The 17,196-nt window shown below is 58.9% G+C and overlaps 1 protein-coding gene across 1 annotated transcript in view; it reads right to left on the minus strand.

The window, feature by feature from the left end:
* Nucleotides 1-16,482, minus strand: part of TESK1 (testis associated actin remodelling kinase 1) — a 27,812-nt gene extending 11,330 nt beyond the window's left edge. Inside the window, exons 1-6 of the mRNA XM_082242088.1 lie at nt 16,327-16,482; nt 1,990-2,111; nt 1,451-1,499; nt 1,125-1,271; nt 954-1,036; nt 742-832 (exon numbers count right to left, since the gene is read on the minus strand). Of these exons, the coding sequence (XP_082098214.1) occupies nt 742-832; nt 954-1,036; nt 1,125-1,271; nt 1,451-1,499; nt 1,990-2,084 (465 nt within the window). The 5' untranslated portion in view covers nt 2,085-2,111; nt 16,327-16,482. The remainder of the gene's footprint in view (nt 1-741; nt 833-953; nt 1,037-1,124; nt 1,272-1,450; nt 1,500-1,989; nt 2,112-16,326) is intronic.
* Nucleotides 16,483-17,196: the final 714 nt, after the last annotated feature.

Genomic DNA, 17,196 nt, shown 5'->3' on the forward strand with positions numbered 1-17,196 from the left:
ATATCTGGTTGTCAATATCGTATTATATATCATCAGCTAGACATCACAAAATAAAAGGTAAAAGGTAAAGGACCCCTGGACAGTTATGTCCTGTCAAAGGCGACTATGGGGTGTGGCGCTCATCTTGCTTCAGGCCGAGGGAGCCGGCGTTGGTCCACAGACAGCTTTCTGGGCCATGTGGCCAGCAGGACTAAACCGCTTCTGGCACAACGGGAGACTGTGACGGAAACTGGAGCGCACGGAAACACCGTTTACCTAATCATGCTGCACTGATATACCACAATGTCTGGAATAAGGAAGGAGCCAAGGAGAGGCATCAGCTGGCTTCATGGTTTCTCCGATATTGTGGTTTTTGCACAGCAAAATCACACTCTCATTCACAATATATTGCTAGGTCAAAAATTATGAAACCAATATCATGATATGAGCTTCAAACCAGTTTTGGATGATATATTGTCCAGTCCAACTAGCCACAATGACTACATATCCTCTGAAGATGGTAGAGTCTGAGACTCTTAATCTCAGGAGTCGTGGGTTTGAATCCCGTATTGGGCAAAAGATCCCTGCAATGCAGGGGGTTGGACTGGATGACCCTGATGGTCCCTTGCAACTCTCCAGTTCTGCGATTCTGACTATGCCTGGGAGGGCAGCCCTGTGGCCGTCGTGCGCTGCTTGTGGTCTCCCTGTGAGGAGAGGCTGTGGGGCTAGATGGGCCCCCTTTGCCCCCCCTTGCGGTCCTACCTTCTCGTTGTACAGCTCCCCACGCAGGACCTCCGGGGCCATCCAGTATGGAGAGCCAACGACGGCCAGAGGCTCCTTCTCGCCCCCGTCACTGGGGAGGAAGCAGAAAGGGGGGGGAGGACCGGGAGAAAGAGGTCAGCTGAAGCCCAGCAGGACTCCCCCCCCCGACCCCCAAATGGCTCCCCCTGGTCAGGAAGGGCCACCCGCCTCACCTGTAGGTGGGGATCTTCTCCGCCAGGCCAAAGTCTCCCACGACGGCCGTGTAGCCGTTGTCCTCACTTCTCACGAGGCAGTTCTGGGCAGAGGGAGGAACAAGAGGCGTCACAGGCGTCCAAGGAAGGAGAGGGGGGCGGGGAGGGGGCTGTGGGGCACCCCATGCCTACCTTGGAGGTGAGGTCGCGGTGGAAGATGCCCTTGCTGTGCAGGTAGCGGAGGCCGCGGGCGATGTCCAGGGCCAGCTTGACGCGGACGGGCCAGGGCAGCGGGGTGGGGCTGTCCAGCAGCTGCTCCAGGTTGCCACCGTTGATGTACTGCAGGGAGGAGGAACAGCAGGGGTGGGCTAGATGGCCTCTGGGGGTCCCCACCAACCCTACAGTTCTAGGCGGCCCCACCCAGCCTCTCTCTCTGGCCCCCAGCCTCTCTTTGAGGGATGGCAGTGGCTCCCCGTCCACCTTTCCTGGGCCCAGGCGGGCAGGCAGGTGAGCCTCACCTCCGTCAGCGCGTGAAGCTGGCCTTGGTGGACGCAGACGCCCATGAACCTGGAAGGAGAAGGGGAGACAGAAGGACCCGTCAGGACGCCGGGGAACCCTCCCCTCACGCACCGTGCCCTGGGGGTGGGAGGCACCCACGCCCCTCCAGCCCCTTGCCCAGGGCAGAAGAGCAAGCGACCCTCAGCCTCAGGCCCCCAGTCTGTAAAATGGGAACAGCACCTCTGGCAACTAGGAAGGATGACACAGAGCTCCAGACTTTTTGGGGGGTATAGAAGGAGCCCAGCCCACTCAAACCCCCTCTTTCTAACATTGAGACCCCCCCTTCTATGTACTTCACAAGAGAAGCCCCAACTCCCCAGACCTCTCCATCTCCTGAGCTGGAACCAAGCGCTGGCTTTTTTGAACTGAAGCCAGAGTCCCCCAGGAAATGTTCCTCGAGGGCAGGCAGAGGTTGGGGGGGGCTGCACCCGGAACCCCCTCAGGCCAGGCTGGGCACGCCCTTGGCCAGAGCCCCCCACCCCCACCGAGGGAGCCTCACCGGAGGATGTTGGGGTGGGAGAGGCGGTTCATGAGTTGCACCTCGCGCAGCATGTTGCCACGGTTACTCATCAGCTTGTTCATCTTCAGCACCATGATCTGCCCCGACTGGCGATGCCTCACCTGCAGGGAGAGCGGAGGAGGCCTTCCTTGAGGGGGGGGGCTTTTGCCATTTGTTGCATTCAGTGCCAGATTTACGTATAGGCAGTGGCATCGCAGTGGGGGGGGCGGGGTGCCCTGGGTGCCATGTCTGGGGGGTGACAAGAAGGCCAGCGCAGCCACATGTGGAGGATCCTCTGTTCGCAGCTGCAGCCGCCAGCAGAGGATCCCAGCACCAGCAGCAAACCGCTATGTACAGTGCATGTGCGGTGTCACATGCATGCGCCATACGTAACAACGCCACACATGCGCTGTACATACGTCCGTAACGACTCTGCACATGCGCACATGCGTCCGTATGGCGCTCGAGTGACGCCGCTGGCAAACTGCTATGTGCAGTGCATGTGTGGCATGGCTACATTTGGTGCATGCGTCGTACGTAGCAAAGACGCACATGCGCTGTACATAGCAGTTTGCCACCCTGGGTGTCACAACGCCTTCATTCGCCCAGGGCCCCACTCACTTGGGGGCCCCAAAAAAATTAAAGGAAAAAACAATTGGATGGACATTTCTAAAATGCAAGATAAAGAAACAAATAAAATAAAACCTACATACAGCAACATTTCAGTTCAAGAATTACTTTGATAAAATACGTATAGGCTTGTAGGCTTCTCAGAAGAGGGGAGTCATTGGCCACTGTTGTAAACAAAATCTGCCCTTTTCCCTTATGGGGTGTCCAAGAGCCCATATAGAGTCCTTACGTAGGTTCCCTATTGGTAGGAGAGAATAACAGAAGCCAACCAGAGAATATTGAGGAGCAAAGCAGCTAGTAAGCCTGATCTTTATTGATCTGTTGCAACAGGGTGCTCCCCTCACTCACAGGAAAGGAGGAGGAACCCAGAACAATGGCGCACAAGGCCTTATATAGACATTTTAAATTCCCTGCCCTGGAGCTCAAGACCACCCCTCCATACATCATACATACAATCTATGTACATGCTTGGCTGGTACACTTTTGAATATTTAACACATATCTAAGACCTCAAAATTCCTATCACACCACTTTGAGGACGTGGTGCTGGCCTCGTTTCCCTCCCCCCCACTGGTGGACGAAGGTGAGGGCGGGGGGGGCGGCCGCCCTGGGTGCCAACTGGGGGGGGTGACGTCGCAGCTGCCCCTGTACCCAACCCCTGGGACCCTCGGTGCTCACCACACATTTCTGGGATGCTTGGCACTCGCTGTGCATGCCCCAGGACATGTGCCGTGTACTGTGCACCCCCCAACGCACCCCCCCCCGGGACGTGCACCAGCCATGCCCCCGGATGTACCTCACTCCTGATGCCAGAGCAGGTAGCTTTGCCACTGCCCCCCCCCCCGCTCTGCAGCTCTCCATAGGCCATGGAAGCAGCTGGTGGGGGGAGAAGGGCTGTGCAAAAGGGAGGTTTCCCATGACAGCCCAGCCAGAAGCTGCTCCCAAGGAAGACCCCCCCCCCAGCATGGGATGGGGAGAGAAGTGTCTGCGCCAGCCCACACCTGCAGGCCTCTGAGACAGCTGCCCCCCCCCGCCGGGCCCAGCAGCTGCTTCTCCCCCCTGCAGGGAGTCCTCCTCCCAGGGGCTGCCTCCCAGATTCCTGCCTGCTGCCGTCAGCTGCTGCTCTTGCCCTTTTTAGTCGATGCTCCAAGGCCCGTCAGGCGAGGCTGCCTGCTCCTCCTGCGCCGCTTCTGGCTGCCTCCCCCCCCCCCCACCCCGCAGCCCCAGGGAAGACGAGGAGGAAGGGGGCAAGGGGGTCTGAGCAGAACAGATTAGGGGGCAGGGGAGACCCAGGGCTGGTGGCTGCAGGACCCCAGAGGGAAGGAGTCCCCTCGCAGAATGTCTCTAAAGAAGAGCACCGTCCAGCTGAATCACAGAACTGCAGAGTTGCAAGGGACCATCAGGGTCATCTAGTCCAACCCCCAAAATGCAGGAATCTTTTGCCCCATGTGGGGCTTGAACCCCCGACCCACGGACAAAAGTCTCATGCTTCACTGACTGAGCTGTCCTGTACCGAGCAGAAGAGCACCTCCTCCAGCCGCTGTGCCCCCAAATCCCAGATGCACTCTTCACATGCTCAGGGACCCTCTGCTTCGTGACGCCTTCACATCACCCTGGAAGCGTTCTGGGGCTGATTCTGCACCCAGCGCAGGGCTGCCTGGTGAGAGAAGCTCAAGGTGGGCCAAGGCTCGACCTCAGCATGATTGGCAAGGGCATAACCCCCCCCCCAGCTCAGGTCAGGGGATGCTGTGGGGTGGGGCTGGGCGTGGGGCTGCCATCAGCCCTTCACAGAGGGACCTTCAAGGGTGCTCTAGTCCAACCCCCAGGAATCCCTCCCACCTCTGCTTAAGAACCGCTAAGGAAGGAGAGTTTGCCGCCTGCATTTATTCCTGCACTGCGAGGGGTAGGTCTAGATGACCCCTGGGGTCCCTTCCAACTCAGCCATTCTGTGCTTCCACGATGATTTTCCGTGCCCCGGACAGACAGACCCCCAAGACTCTCCTTGGCCATGCCAGCTCTTCCCCCCATTGCCCTGCAAGGCACAGAGCTCAGCAGGCAGAGTCTCTCAGGTGCCAGGCAAGGCGAAGGGGGCAGAGTGTGTGCCTCACCAACTGCTGCCAAGGCCTGGTGTGTGAAAGGCGATCGCCCAGCCTCACTAAGGCATCCCTTCCGCCAAGTCCTTCAATTATTGAGCTCGCTCTCACCAAATGGTGGCCCAGAGATCACCTGTCACAGGTGTCGCCTTCCATCAGAGTCCGCCACTGCCCCCCCCCCCGCAAGCAGAGCGGAAGCACCTCAGGGCAGGGACTCCCTGCAAGACGGAGGACTAAGGAGGGTGCCAGCCCCACAGACCCCCCAGCCGATGGGTCTGGCCAAAGGAAAAGCCACGCAGCAGCCTTCTAGTGCTCAGGATTGGAGCAGAACTACCTTCTAACATGCTGCCAGATTCGCCCCCTTTTTTTCTGCTAAAGGACACAGATCTTCCTGGGACTGCGGGGGGTGGGGGGCGAGACACACAGGTGAACTCAATTCCCCTCCCCTCTCCCCATGCCTCCCCCTCCCTCAGCAGCATGGAAGGAAACTCCACCCCAAACTCATGTCTGGCGCTTTCCCCCTAGACTCAAATGCAAGCGCCTTGCAAGAGTTAAGGCCTCCTTCCCAGCCTGTTTATTCAGGCAGGATGTCCAATTTTGGAGCCTGACATTTATGCAGCAGAGACTTCTCCAGAACCGCCCCTCTGCCAGCTCCCTTCGGAGGAAGGGCCCGTCCTCCGGGCTCACAGAAATGAATAGAAAAACCGTAAATCACATGCCAGGATTTGCTCCAAAGTGCAGGGCTGATAAAACCAAGCATGTTCCAGAATCCAGCCTGACTGATCAGGCTCCAGATAACAGAGTTAATGTTCGTCGATCGCAGACACTTTGATCCGGCTCGTCCTTCCAATCATAGAATTGTAGAGCTGGAAGGGATCCCCAGGGATCATCCATCCCAACCCGCACAGCCCCTTGCTGTGCCAAAGCCAGGCCAGAAGCTAGCCAGCAGGACCAGAGGTCAAGCCCCCGCCAGCCATAAAAGCCCAGGCAGGGATGACCCAGCAGGTTGCCTTGGGTTCATTTTCTGAAATGCAGGCGGTTGTACCGGATGACCTTGTGCGTCTCCCTTCCTACAATTCTATGGCCCCACCTTTTCTCCAAGGAGCTCAACGTGGAATATAAATGCAGAAAAAAGAATCAAGGGCTCAGAACAGCACTGGGAGAACTTCGCCTAAGGAAGTCAAGGATGTGAGCTGACCCAAACTCTAGCCGGAGCAGAACACCAGAAGAAGAGCCCAGCGGCAGGATCAGGCCAGAGGGAGCCCTCCTAGCCCTGCTCTCTAATCCTGCAGTGGCAAAGCAGACGCCCCAAAGGGAAACCTGGAAGCAGGATTCGAACCCAAGAGCAAGTCCTGTGGTTTCCAGCAAGGGATATTCAGAAGATTGCTGCCTCCAGGCATGGAGACAGAGATATCAATAGCCCTCTCCTCTATCAATTGGTCTAAACCCTCTTTAAAGCGGCCATCCCTGTCTCCTGTGGAAGAGAGTTCCGCAGTTCAGCTCTGCGCTACGTGCAAAAGGACTGTCTTTTCTCTGTCCCGAATCTTCCAGCATTCAGATGCAGGAGGAAAGGCCCATTTCCCAGACAGATACAGTAGTACCCCGGGTTAAATACTTAATTCGTTCCGGAGGTCCGTTCTTAACCTGAAACTGTTCTTAACCTAAAGCACCACTTTAGCTAATGGGGCCTCCTGCTGCTGCTGCGCCGCCGGAGCACGATTTCTGTTCCCATCCTGAAGCAAAGTTCTTAACCCAAGGTAATATTTCTGGGTTAGCGGAGTCAGTAACCTGAAGCGTATGTAACCCGAGGTATCACTGTACATAGATAAACTTTATTTGCATTAGCCAATGGCCATAGCAACATGAAACAAGCAATATATACAATTAAGAAGACAACAATGGGTAAAAAGGGCACTCAAATGACCAGGATTATCGTTCAGATACAGAGAGACGGGCCTGCCGGCTCCAGACCTCCCTGCATCCCTGACCCTTGCCCCTCCTCGGTCCCCTTTCAAGGTCTTCGGAAGCCAGCGCCACCCAGGGACCAGGTGAGCAGCAAGGAAGACAAAAGCATCCGAGGGAGGCAGGTGATGCAAGAGGGAACAACTGGGGCCTCTGTTTACGTCTAAACAAGGCGGCGTCACGGCAGAGGAGAAGGAACCGGCTCCCAAGAGCAGCGGCGACGCCATTTGTGGCCCCCTCTGTCCCAGCAAGGTCTCTTTGAAGGCACCTCCCGCCAATGCCAGGGAGGCAGATCTGGCCCAGATAAGCTCCAGCCTGGGAGCCAGGCAAGCCTCCTAATGAGGTTGTGGTGGCTGCCCAACGCTCCCTTAGGGAAGTCCTGCCCAGCTGGAGCTGAGCGTCAGCACTTCCGGGCTGGGGCCTGCCAGGATTGCAAAAGGATTGGGCCACAATGCCCTTTCCCTCGCAGCTGGGGGCAGATTTCAAAACAGTTGGAAGAGGAGAATTTTTAACCGACTGATGTGCTTATTACATGTTAGCGTTTACATTTCTGGGAGAATTTCAGTGCAAACCAGAGTTAGGAACTCAGATATAGAACTGGTGGGAAGAATCTGGAACCAGTGAGACCAAGCATTCCAAAAAGACTGGAATAAATGTATATTATATTTGAAAGACAACTGTAAGCAATTAACATCACTAGCAGGGTTACCTGAAGATATGTAAGATGAAACGGCTACCAATTCAGGATGAGCAATGTAATAACTTGATATAACAAGAATAGGAAAGGAAGTGAAATACAAAGATGCAAAATTTAAGTTTGTAAACTATTAGGTGGGAGGGAAGCCATTAAGCTCAGCTGAGCCAAAAAGATTTAATAAGAAGATACGATGTTACGCAATGTGATTATATGTAAAACTAATAAAAATGATTATACAAAAATAGAAACTCAGATATAGAAGCTGGGTGCCAAATGGCTCCTCAAACCAGGGTTACAGCTGCCAAAACGGAGTGCCCGGTGGCCATTTGGGGGCCAGATGACGTGAAAGTTGTAATTTTCAATACATTCGTTCTGATTCTGCAGATAATGTATAACTGATAGAATTCGACAGGATGCGTTGCTAGTGCATGAGAGCAGATCCAAGGATCCCCTGGCGGGCGCCTCCAGATGGGGGAGACGTCAGGCGCCATCCGGGCAAATGGGCATCTTCTCTTGGTTGCAAGCGGCTGAGAGCCGGGTGCAAAATGTGCCTGGCTGATTTTGAACATGGGTGCAAATACTTTGAATATCCAGAACATATTGCACAGCGGCGTTTGGGAATGAGACGGGTTCACATCCAGGAAGCGTGAAGTGAAAACTGTTTGTTTGGGAGGAGAGGGTATGCTGTGGTGCAGGTGTTTTCAATTGTGTCCCTCTCTAGGTGTACCCATTGTTTTGTCTCATCTTCTAGTATATATGGGATTATATGGCATATTTGGTTGGCAATGTAATATGCTTCTATGTTGGGGATTCCCCATCCTCCTTCTGAGGTATTTGGGGCTTATCTTTGGTTTTTTTATGTGAGAAGATAAAAGAGTGTAGTTTTCTCTGCCAACTGCGGAGTTGGGTTGGGGGGATATAAGTGAAAACTGTTCAGGCCAGCCAACTCTCAGCCGGGAGAGCCTCAGCTGGTTGGTGGGTTGATTTTACTTCTACGCCGCTTTTCCAAAACGAGCTCTGCTCAAAGCAGCTGACAGCAGACATTCAAAACATCAAAACACAAATATACAAAATACAGAGCATGTTAGTAAACTCAAAAACCAACAATTTAGCAAACACAGAATAAATTCAACATTACAAAAAAATAAGGGAAAGAAACCAATCCAGGTTTAAGTACACAAATACAAAACAAAGCGAGAGTTATGGCAATGAAGTTACTGTTTTCTTCTGCTCCTTCAATAGAAAGAGGCCTGGCCCGCCTTTCTGTGTCGTTGTTTGAGGACAAACCAGGAAAAATGGCAAGACACTAAAAAACCCGCTGTGGATGAGAAGCAAGAGTCTGAAAGACGCTTAAAACCTGTCCCTGGTGTTTCTCCAGCCCTGGTGGCAAAAGAAGGACATCAGAAGAGGCCTGGGTCTGGATCAGGCCAGAAGAGGCCCATCAGGTCAGCACCTGTTCTCACAGGGGCCAACCAGATCCCTCCAAAGGGATCCCACAAGCAGGATCTGAGCACAGCAGGAGCAGCTCTCCCCAGCCGTGGGATTCCCAGCGAATGGCCTAATTGGCAGAGATGGACTTCCTCCAACCGGGGAGCTGAAACATGGGCATTGGGGGCAGTAGCCTCTGGGGAGACCGGCGCATTCATTTATTTGTGTAAAAAAAATTATATACTGCTACATCATTAAAATTAATAATCAAAGAGGCTTATAGCAATGGTATTTATATGCAATAAAAACCGCAGAGGAAAATTAAAACCAAGAGATCATCAACTTGCCATGAGAGAGAAATGTTTTGCTAGCAGTCAGCATAAGATTATGGGAAACGGGTCTTGCCATGTGAAGCTCTGGCCACAACGACAGTGAGGGAAAAGCCCCTATCATAGAGGCCTAGAACAACAGAGCTGGAAGGGATCCCAGGGGTCATCCAGCGCACCCCTGAAATGCAGAAATCACAGCTCAAGAATCGCCCACAGACGGCCCTCCGAGCTCTGCTTAAAAACCTCCGCCACTTTCCACCACCCTTGCAAACCTCGGCCACCACTGGCCCAAGCTCCAGCCTGCACTGACCTGATTACGGCCACACTGGCGTTGGCAAGAGCAGACAAATACCGGCCCAGCCCAGCCTCTTTCTGAAACCAGGACGTGGCAGAACCTGATGAACAGCTGGCTTGATCCAGCCGCTGATAGACGCAGAGGGTGGCAAGGACAGGGCAGAGCCTCCCTCGGCTGGCACACCGCTTGGGCCCTGGCAGCATCTCCAGCTGGCGAACGGTGTCTCTCGTTCTCCGGGAGGCCCTGCAAAGCCACTGCTGCCAGTCAGAGCGGGAGATGCCCGGGCTAAGGGGGCCAGCAGCCAGACTGCGCCTCGGAGGGCAGCTCAAGGGCCCTAGGCCAGCAAGAGAGTCTCTGCTTTGCCCACCGAAGGGCCCCGGGTGCAACCCTTACCACCTTCAGCAGGAAAAGATGCCAGGCTCTTTGGCCTCTGGCCGCCAGAGAAGGGGCTAGTGGGCAGGGGGTGGGCAGGGCAAGGCAGCCTCCTGCGTCAAGTCATTCCGCCTTTATTTCATGAAATCTATACACTCCTTGTTTGTTCAAGAAAGCCTCCGTTTACAAAAAAAGATTAAGCAATAAAATTATCAATAACAACCGGCAGCTATAATTTAAGACTTTCAAAAGCTAAAATAACAACGGAATAAAAATGGATTAAAACTGGCAGCAACCTTCTCAATCTCTGGGGAGGCTTGTCAAAACAAAACCTGTTTCTAGTAGGCGCCGAAAAAGAGGGGGCAGCGAAATCGCCTCCCTGAAGTCAAGAGGCATGGAGTTCCAAAGGGCACAGGCGGCCACACTGACAAGATTCCTGCCTCGTGGGCCCTGCCAGTGCTAGGCTTCTCTTCCAAAGATGTTCACACGGCCGCCACCCCCACCCCTTCGAAGGCGGCGCTTCCCCACACGCTCCAGCCCTCCCCACCCCCCACCACTGCTCTTGCACCCCCCAGGGGCCGGGCCCAGGCTGCAGCAGCTAACAGAGAAGGGCTGGGCTCAGGAAGAGCAGCGTGGAAGCCCCTGCCCTGGATGGGAGCCTGGGGCCCCTCCCCAGTCTGGCTGGCCCTCGGCCAAGACCCACGGCCACCCCCAACCCCCCAGCCTCTCCCCTCCTGCTGCTTTCTCAGAACTCCTCCTGGCTCAGGAAGGGATTCCCACCCCCCATTCCCATCCGGGCAAGGCTTTCTGTGCCCCTGCAGGCTTTGGCACCTTACTAGTGGGGCAAGCCAGCCCCAGAGGCAAAGGGGCAGCACGGAAGGAGCTGGGGGTGGCAGGGGCTATCCCCAGGAAAAAGGGACCCCATATCAGGGGAGAAACTGGCAGGAGCCGCAAAAGCCACCCATGTCTCCCCCCCCCCCCAAGCTTTCTTCTGTCTGGTCCTGCTGTCAGCAGAGATCCTAGAATGGGAGAGCTGGAAGGGGACCCTCAGGGTCATCCAGACCAACCCCCTGCAACGCAGGAATCACAGCTGAAAAGCCCAAGGCAGGCCCCACAAACTGCAAAGAGCACACACACACACACACACAACACCCCACTCCAAAATCCATGCCTCCTGCTGTGCTCAAAGTGCCCCCACTGTGTGCCTCTGTGTGGGTGGGCACCCTCTGAGTGGCTTCGGCTGCCCGCCAGGGCAAAGCAGGGGCAAACCCAGATTAGCCGGCTTCTAATTCCCCTCTAATGCGGTCTGGGCTGGGTGTGGCACCTAATGACCCTAATAATCCCTCAGCACAAGCCGGGAAGAAGATCAGAGGCGGCAGGCCAGGCGGGGAGAGTCTACCTGGGGGAGGGGAGAGGGGGGAGGGGTGTGTCCCCCCCCCTCCAAGAGGGCAGAGGCAGGGGCACCTCGCACACAAGGCTCAGAGGCCAGTGCTCACTCCTCAAAGCTGCCCCTGGCACAGAGGAGGGCAGGGCCCCTGCCAAGACACTCCAAACGTGGGGGGGGGGGAATCCGAAATGGCACCCGGTCTGGGGACACCCTGGCTGGCTGGCTGGCAGGCAGGAGTCACGAGCTGGCCTGCTCCTCTGTGCATGGCGGGGGGCGGCTGTTGATGTTCTCCAGCTCCGAGAGGAGCAGGCAGAGATTCCTGCAGCGATGCCACCCACTCCTGGCACGGGGCCTGCAATCCGGGCACATTCCCAGAGCCAAGCTCCGCCGCTCTGCTGCTGCTGCGGCCGCCCACCTCCCTCCCGGCAGCAGCTGGGGCCCAGATGGGCCTCCCCACCCACCCCAACGGCTTCCGAGCCCACTCCTCGCGGCCGGCAGGTGGGTGGGTGGGCAGCCTTCAAGGCGGCAGAGGCTGGGCCAGGCCTTGCCCTCCTCCAGACCAAACTCCAGCCCACGGGCACACACAGTGCAGGGCACCCCTCCCAGTGGGAAGCAGCAACCAAGTGACATTTGGGGCCCCAGGGGCCCCAGAACTCTGGCCCAGGCACCAAGGGGGGGCAGGGGGGCCTGGGGGGGGTCAGAGGCTGTGCAGTGCATGTGTGTTTGTGAATGCCTTTCTCTGTCGGGAGCCTCCTTTGACTACTCAGAATCACAGGCTTGTTGGAATGCAGGAATCACAACTAGATTTTTCTGTCTTTCTTGGATGGTGGAAATAACCACCTCAGCTTTCGCTTCTGCTCCAGTTTTCCAAATGCAGAGGAGGAGGGCTGAGCCCTTGCTGTTCACTGTGGGGCAACGCCAGCCTTGCGAGGGAGGCAGGGCTACAAGGCAGCGCCTCCAAGCCCCACAGCGTCCCTTCAGCAAATGCCAGTGGGATCGTGTGCAACACACAGACGCAAATCCACGAATGCAAACCCTGCGCACAGCTTGCGCAGAAAACCTCCAGGCAGAAATCTGGGCTCCCCACTGTATGTAGTTGGGGGTGGGCGAGAGAGACCAGAAGGGCCCCGCTCCCAAGGCAGGGTTTGCCCCCCCATCGCTGCATCCAGGGGACCTTTAGCAAGCCACCCAGAGCAAGCAGAGGCAGAGACCTCCAGGTGACTCAAGCGAGCAAGTCAAGCTGCGAGGGGAAAGGCCCAGGATTGGAGCTCAGCCAATTCCAGCGGAGGAAGAGCTCCTTCCTGACTCGCAAGGCAGCCGCCAGACCCCAAACACAAGCCAGGGCTCCTGAGCATCTCTTCCAATATTGACAAAATACTTGAGCAAGCTGGGACTGGCCCAGAGACACAGAGCAGCCCAGGCAGGGGGGGTCCAGCACCCCCCCCACACTCCGTGGGGGAAGGGCAAGGGGCCAAGGAGCGACCCAGAGAGGGACGGAAGGAAGGGCGGCTCCTGGAAACAAGCGCTGGCTGGCCGGCAGGAGCCAAGGCGGAGGCGCTCAGGATCAGTGCCAGGAGACACCGGCAGGGGGGGGGGACCCAATCAGACCCCAGAGCCCCCTTGGGCTGGCAAGGGCAGTGCAGGCAGGGGCAGGCCGGCCTCTCGTGGGACCCAGGATGAGGGGAACCTCAGCAGTCATCTAGTCCAGCCTCCTCTTAGGGGTGTGCCCCAGAATGCCCTCCTCAGTGCCAGGATTATTCAGCCAAGGAGCAAATGCGCTTGGCTCAGAGAGGCCCAAGAGAGGAATGCGTGCCCTGCACCCAGCGCCTCTGCCAACCGGGCACCCTGCCGCTGTTTTGGACTACAAATCCCATCAGGTGGGGGGCTGTGGTCCAGGACATTTGAAGGGAGCCAGGGTGGCGAATCCTGCTCTGCGTCACAGAGCGGCTGCTCTCAGTTTACAGGCCTTGGGGCTCAGCGTCTCTGGTTAGGGGGCTTTCTATGGGGCCTTCGCAGCCCTGAAGAACTTTTCCTAGTTTCAGCTGCCTCCCAAAACACACACACACACACCTGTATCTGCCACTTTAATCTGCATGTGATGCTTTTAGCTGCGCCTGGAATTGCAGAGGATAAGTCCTTTTTTGAGTTGGAGAAGCCGACAGGGCCTGTGCTCAGCCGCAGCTGCCTTTGTGGAGACAGTGGGACGAATCTGGGGGATTTGGGGCTGGGAAAGGCCAAAGGATCAGCAGCAGCAGCTGCCTCTGTCCTGGTGACTGGAGACCCTCCTGGGCTGCCCCCCTTGCCCTCCTCCCCTGCCTGAGGGCCAGTTCCCTGCAAAGGGCAGGACCCCACAAAGGCGCCAGCCCCATGGGGTGATCAGCCCAGCCTGGGTCGAAATCCCCCGAGGGAGGCCAGATCTGGGGCTGCCCAAACACACAGGAGTTCAGGGCACCCGGATTTGTACAGAGTGGCACCCTAGCCTGCCCTCTTGGCCGAGATGAGCTCAAGGGTCAAAAGGCCTTTGGCTGGCCCTGGCAAGAACCCTATGTCTGCAAAGCAAGGCTGTTCCGAGGAATGCGCAGCACATGTGGCTCACTCTGTCCTTGGCCCAAAAGCGGGTGGCATCTGCCTGGCAGCGGAGAAGCTGGAAAGGCCAGGCCGGATGACTCAGGAGCCGAGGCAAAGCCCTGGCCGGCCCAACTGGCCCTGCCTGGGATCCTGCATGACACACACACACACGTGCAGAGTGCAATCTCCCAAGCGCCTGCCCCTTGGCCCTTCCCCGCAGCCCAGCTGCCAGGACTAATTGAGAGCCCTCCCACTTCCTCCCCTGCCCGGGCACCGAAGGGGACTTTGCCGCTCTGCCGTTCCCTCTGCTCCTTCCCAAAGTCCTGCCAAGAACTGGCAGCCGGCAGCGGGCATGGCAGGGTCCCAGCATGCACTGCTCCCTCCGGAGAACAACAACTGGGACACCTTCAGGGCTGAGTGCAAAGAGCCCGGCCAGGAGAGGCCTGGGAAGGGAGGGAGGCTGGTTCTTGGCCAAGCACCCTCCTTAGCCTCTTGGGGGGGGCTGCAAAGGGAGGGGCCTCCTGGGCACCGGGGCTGGCAGGGGAAGGTGCCCCCTTCCCAAGCAGCCACAGGGCAAGCAAGTGGCATTGGCAGGCAGGCAAGGAGAGCTCCCCTAAGGCCAAGAGACAAGCCTTGGGTCAGGCCAAAGGGGACTCACCTCGGCCAGCAGGCAGGATCTGAGCAGCAGGAGCCTCGCCCCTCATCGGGCTTCCAGAAACTGGGATTCAGCAGAGGCCTGGCTGCCCCAGTGGAGGCACAGCGGAGCCATCCTGGCTGCCAAGCGCTGAGAGCTGGGTCTCCCTCCCTGAATTAATCTCAATCCTCTTTTAAAGGCACCCAAGTTGGTGGCCTCCAGTGGGAGGGAGTTCCACAGTGCAGCGATGCCCTGTGTGAAGAAGGGCTTTCTTTTCCCTGTCCTGAATCTCTCCTGGAAGTTTGCACATGGGCAGAAGGCCAGCTGACTGGCAGGAGGCCGGATGGTGCCCAGGGTCAGATCACAGCCTGCATGGAGGCCTCTTGCAAGGGACGTGGCCAGTCCAGAACACAGCGGGTCTCCACTCCCAAGTCAGGATATGTCCCTCAGCCCCTGCCCGGCTTGCAGAGGAGCACCAAGCCCTGAGCAGTGGGGGGAGAGGGTTTTGACGCCACCCAGGCTGCAGCAGCTGTCAGCCAGGACCATCTTTGTGCCCGAAACCTCGTGGGTGACTCTGGAGGAGCCCCAGGGCCAGAGGGATGGATCTACCAGGCAGAGTCGGGGTCCCACACCGAAGGGGTGCAGAGAAGAGCGGGCACAGCAGAGACTCTGGCTATTCTGGAAGAGGGAGTGCTGGACGGAGCCTGACCCTGGCACTTTACGAAAACAAGGAGGGGGCATCCTCAGCCGAAGGAGCGGGCCCCTCCCCACCCTGCCCCACTCTCCTTCTCCGCTGGGGCAGGACAGGCCCCCTGGCTCCCCCAGGCCCACCCTCTGCCCCCTTCGGCATTTCACACGCCTCAGGAGATGTTCCAAGAAGCCTGTGAGCTGGGCCAGCGCTGCAGCTGAGAGAGAAGGGCTCAGGCACAGAGTCAGAGCAACAGCCCACCAGGCTGAGTATTGCAAGCACTGACTGGCAGCATCAGCTCGCCATGTTTTTCTCCTGGGGACGGAAGTTGCGCCTTCTGCATGCCGGGCAGATGGTCTGAGCAGAGTGAGTTCCCGAGGAAGAGGAGATGCGAACAGAAGGTATTTTGACCCCTGAGCAGTGGCACTGTGCCAGCTCCTTCGTGCCAGGGGCCCACAAGTGTGAGGGTGAACCCGGGAGCCTCGCCAGGCCTCAGGACAGAGGAGCTCCCTGCCAGCCAAAGGATCCACCGAGGGGCAGCCTTCCTTCTGCCAGCCATCGGGCACCAACCCGCCACCTGTTCCAAGCCTGCCTTCCTGTCTCTCGTGGGGGCCTCAACCTTCTGGCCCCCTCAAAATCCTTGCCCAGCTCACCCAGGCCTCATGCATGCCGCCCCAAGTGGCTGCCCCAGGGCACCCCAGCCTCCACATCTGGGGCTAGAGGGCAGTGCCCACATGGTCACTCTCATGGAGGGGGTGCTGCTTTTCCAAGTGTGCCCCAGCTGTGCCCTCCGGAGTGGCCGAAAAATGCGAGCCCTGCCCCTTGGCACCGTCCCCTCCCACCTCACCCAGGCTGTCAACAGAGAGCTTGACCCTCCCACTCGCACACTGACAGAGGAGAACAGGCACGGGGTGGGGGCGCCCAGAAGGGACACCCTCTCCCCACCCCAAAGAACAAAGCACCCGTGCCAGGGCGCCAGGCCAGGCCCCGTGACAACAACACGCCTCCCAGCTGTCATGACAGGGCCTGGCCCAGACCACGGGCATGCGTGCCAACTGCCCGAGCAGGCCGGGGAGGGGGGGCACAAGTGGCACAGCGCCCCCTCCCCAGCCTGGGGACCCCAAGGGCTTGGCAGGGCTGGCTCTGAATGTGCCGCCCCCCCCACCAGGAGGACACCCCGCCCGCCCAGCACGGGGCTGTCAGATCTCCCCCGGCCCCCGCCAGCCTCCCGCGCGGCCCGCCGCCGCCGCTCACCTTGAAGACCTCGGAGAAGAAGCCGGCGCCGATCTTCTCGCAGTAGAAGTCGTCGATGCGCGCCAGCGTGGAGACGGCGCTGCGCAGGGCCCGGTAGGAGGAGGGCCGCAGCCGCCCCCCGCCCGCCCAGCCCCCGCCGACGCCCCCGCCGCCCCCGCCCGCCGCCCCCCCCTCGCCGCCCTCGCCGCCCGCCTCGTCCAGCCGCAGCGAGAGCGCCGGACGCCGCGCCCCCCCCGACGCCGCCGCCTTCTCGCGCTCCATCGCCGGGCCGGCCCGCAGCACCCCCGGCCCCCTTCACATGGCGGGCGGCGGCGGCGGCGGGAGCGGGGCGGGGCGGGGCGGCCAGGCCAGCCCGGGCCGGACGGGAGGAGCAGCGGGCCGGAGGGCGCGGGCGGGCAGCGAGGGCGGCGGCGGCGGCGGCGTCGGGGCTCCGGGCGCGGCGATCGCGGCTGCTCTGCGGCGGCCCCGGAGCGAGCGGAGGCACCGGCGGAGGCGGAGCCGCGGCGGCGCGGGCGGGGCCACCCTTAACTCCTCGCCTGCCGCCGCCGCCGCCGCGCGGGCACGAGCCGCGCAGCCCCGACGGACCGGCCGCCCTGCAGCGCCCCGGACGCATCGCTCTCCCGGTCGCCCCGCGGTGCCAGCGCGCTGCCCCTCCGCCTTCCCCTCGTCTGACCCCCCCCCGAAGACCGAGGGGGCCTGATGCAGCGGCCCCCCAGCCCGCCGGCCCCCCGCTTCCCACCGGCAGCGGAGGAAGCGCAATCCCGCAAAAAGAAAGACGGGGGCCAGAAGGAGCTGCCCCCACGACGGCTGCGCGGGGAGGGAGGCGACGCCGCGTCCGCCTCTCCGTCTCTCTCCGGGGTAGACTGCGCC

Source organism: Podarcis vaucheri (genome assembly GCF_965113315.1).
Source record: "Podarcis vaucheri genome assembly, chromosome: 11".
Taxonomy (NCBI): Eukaryota; Metazoa; Chordata; class Lepidosauria; order Squamata; family Lacertidae; genus Podarcis; species Podarcis vaucheri.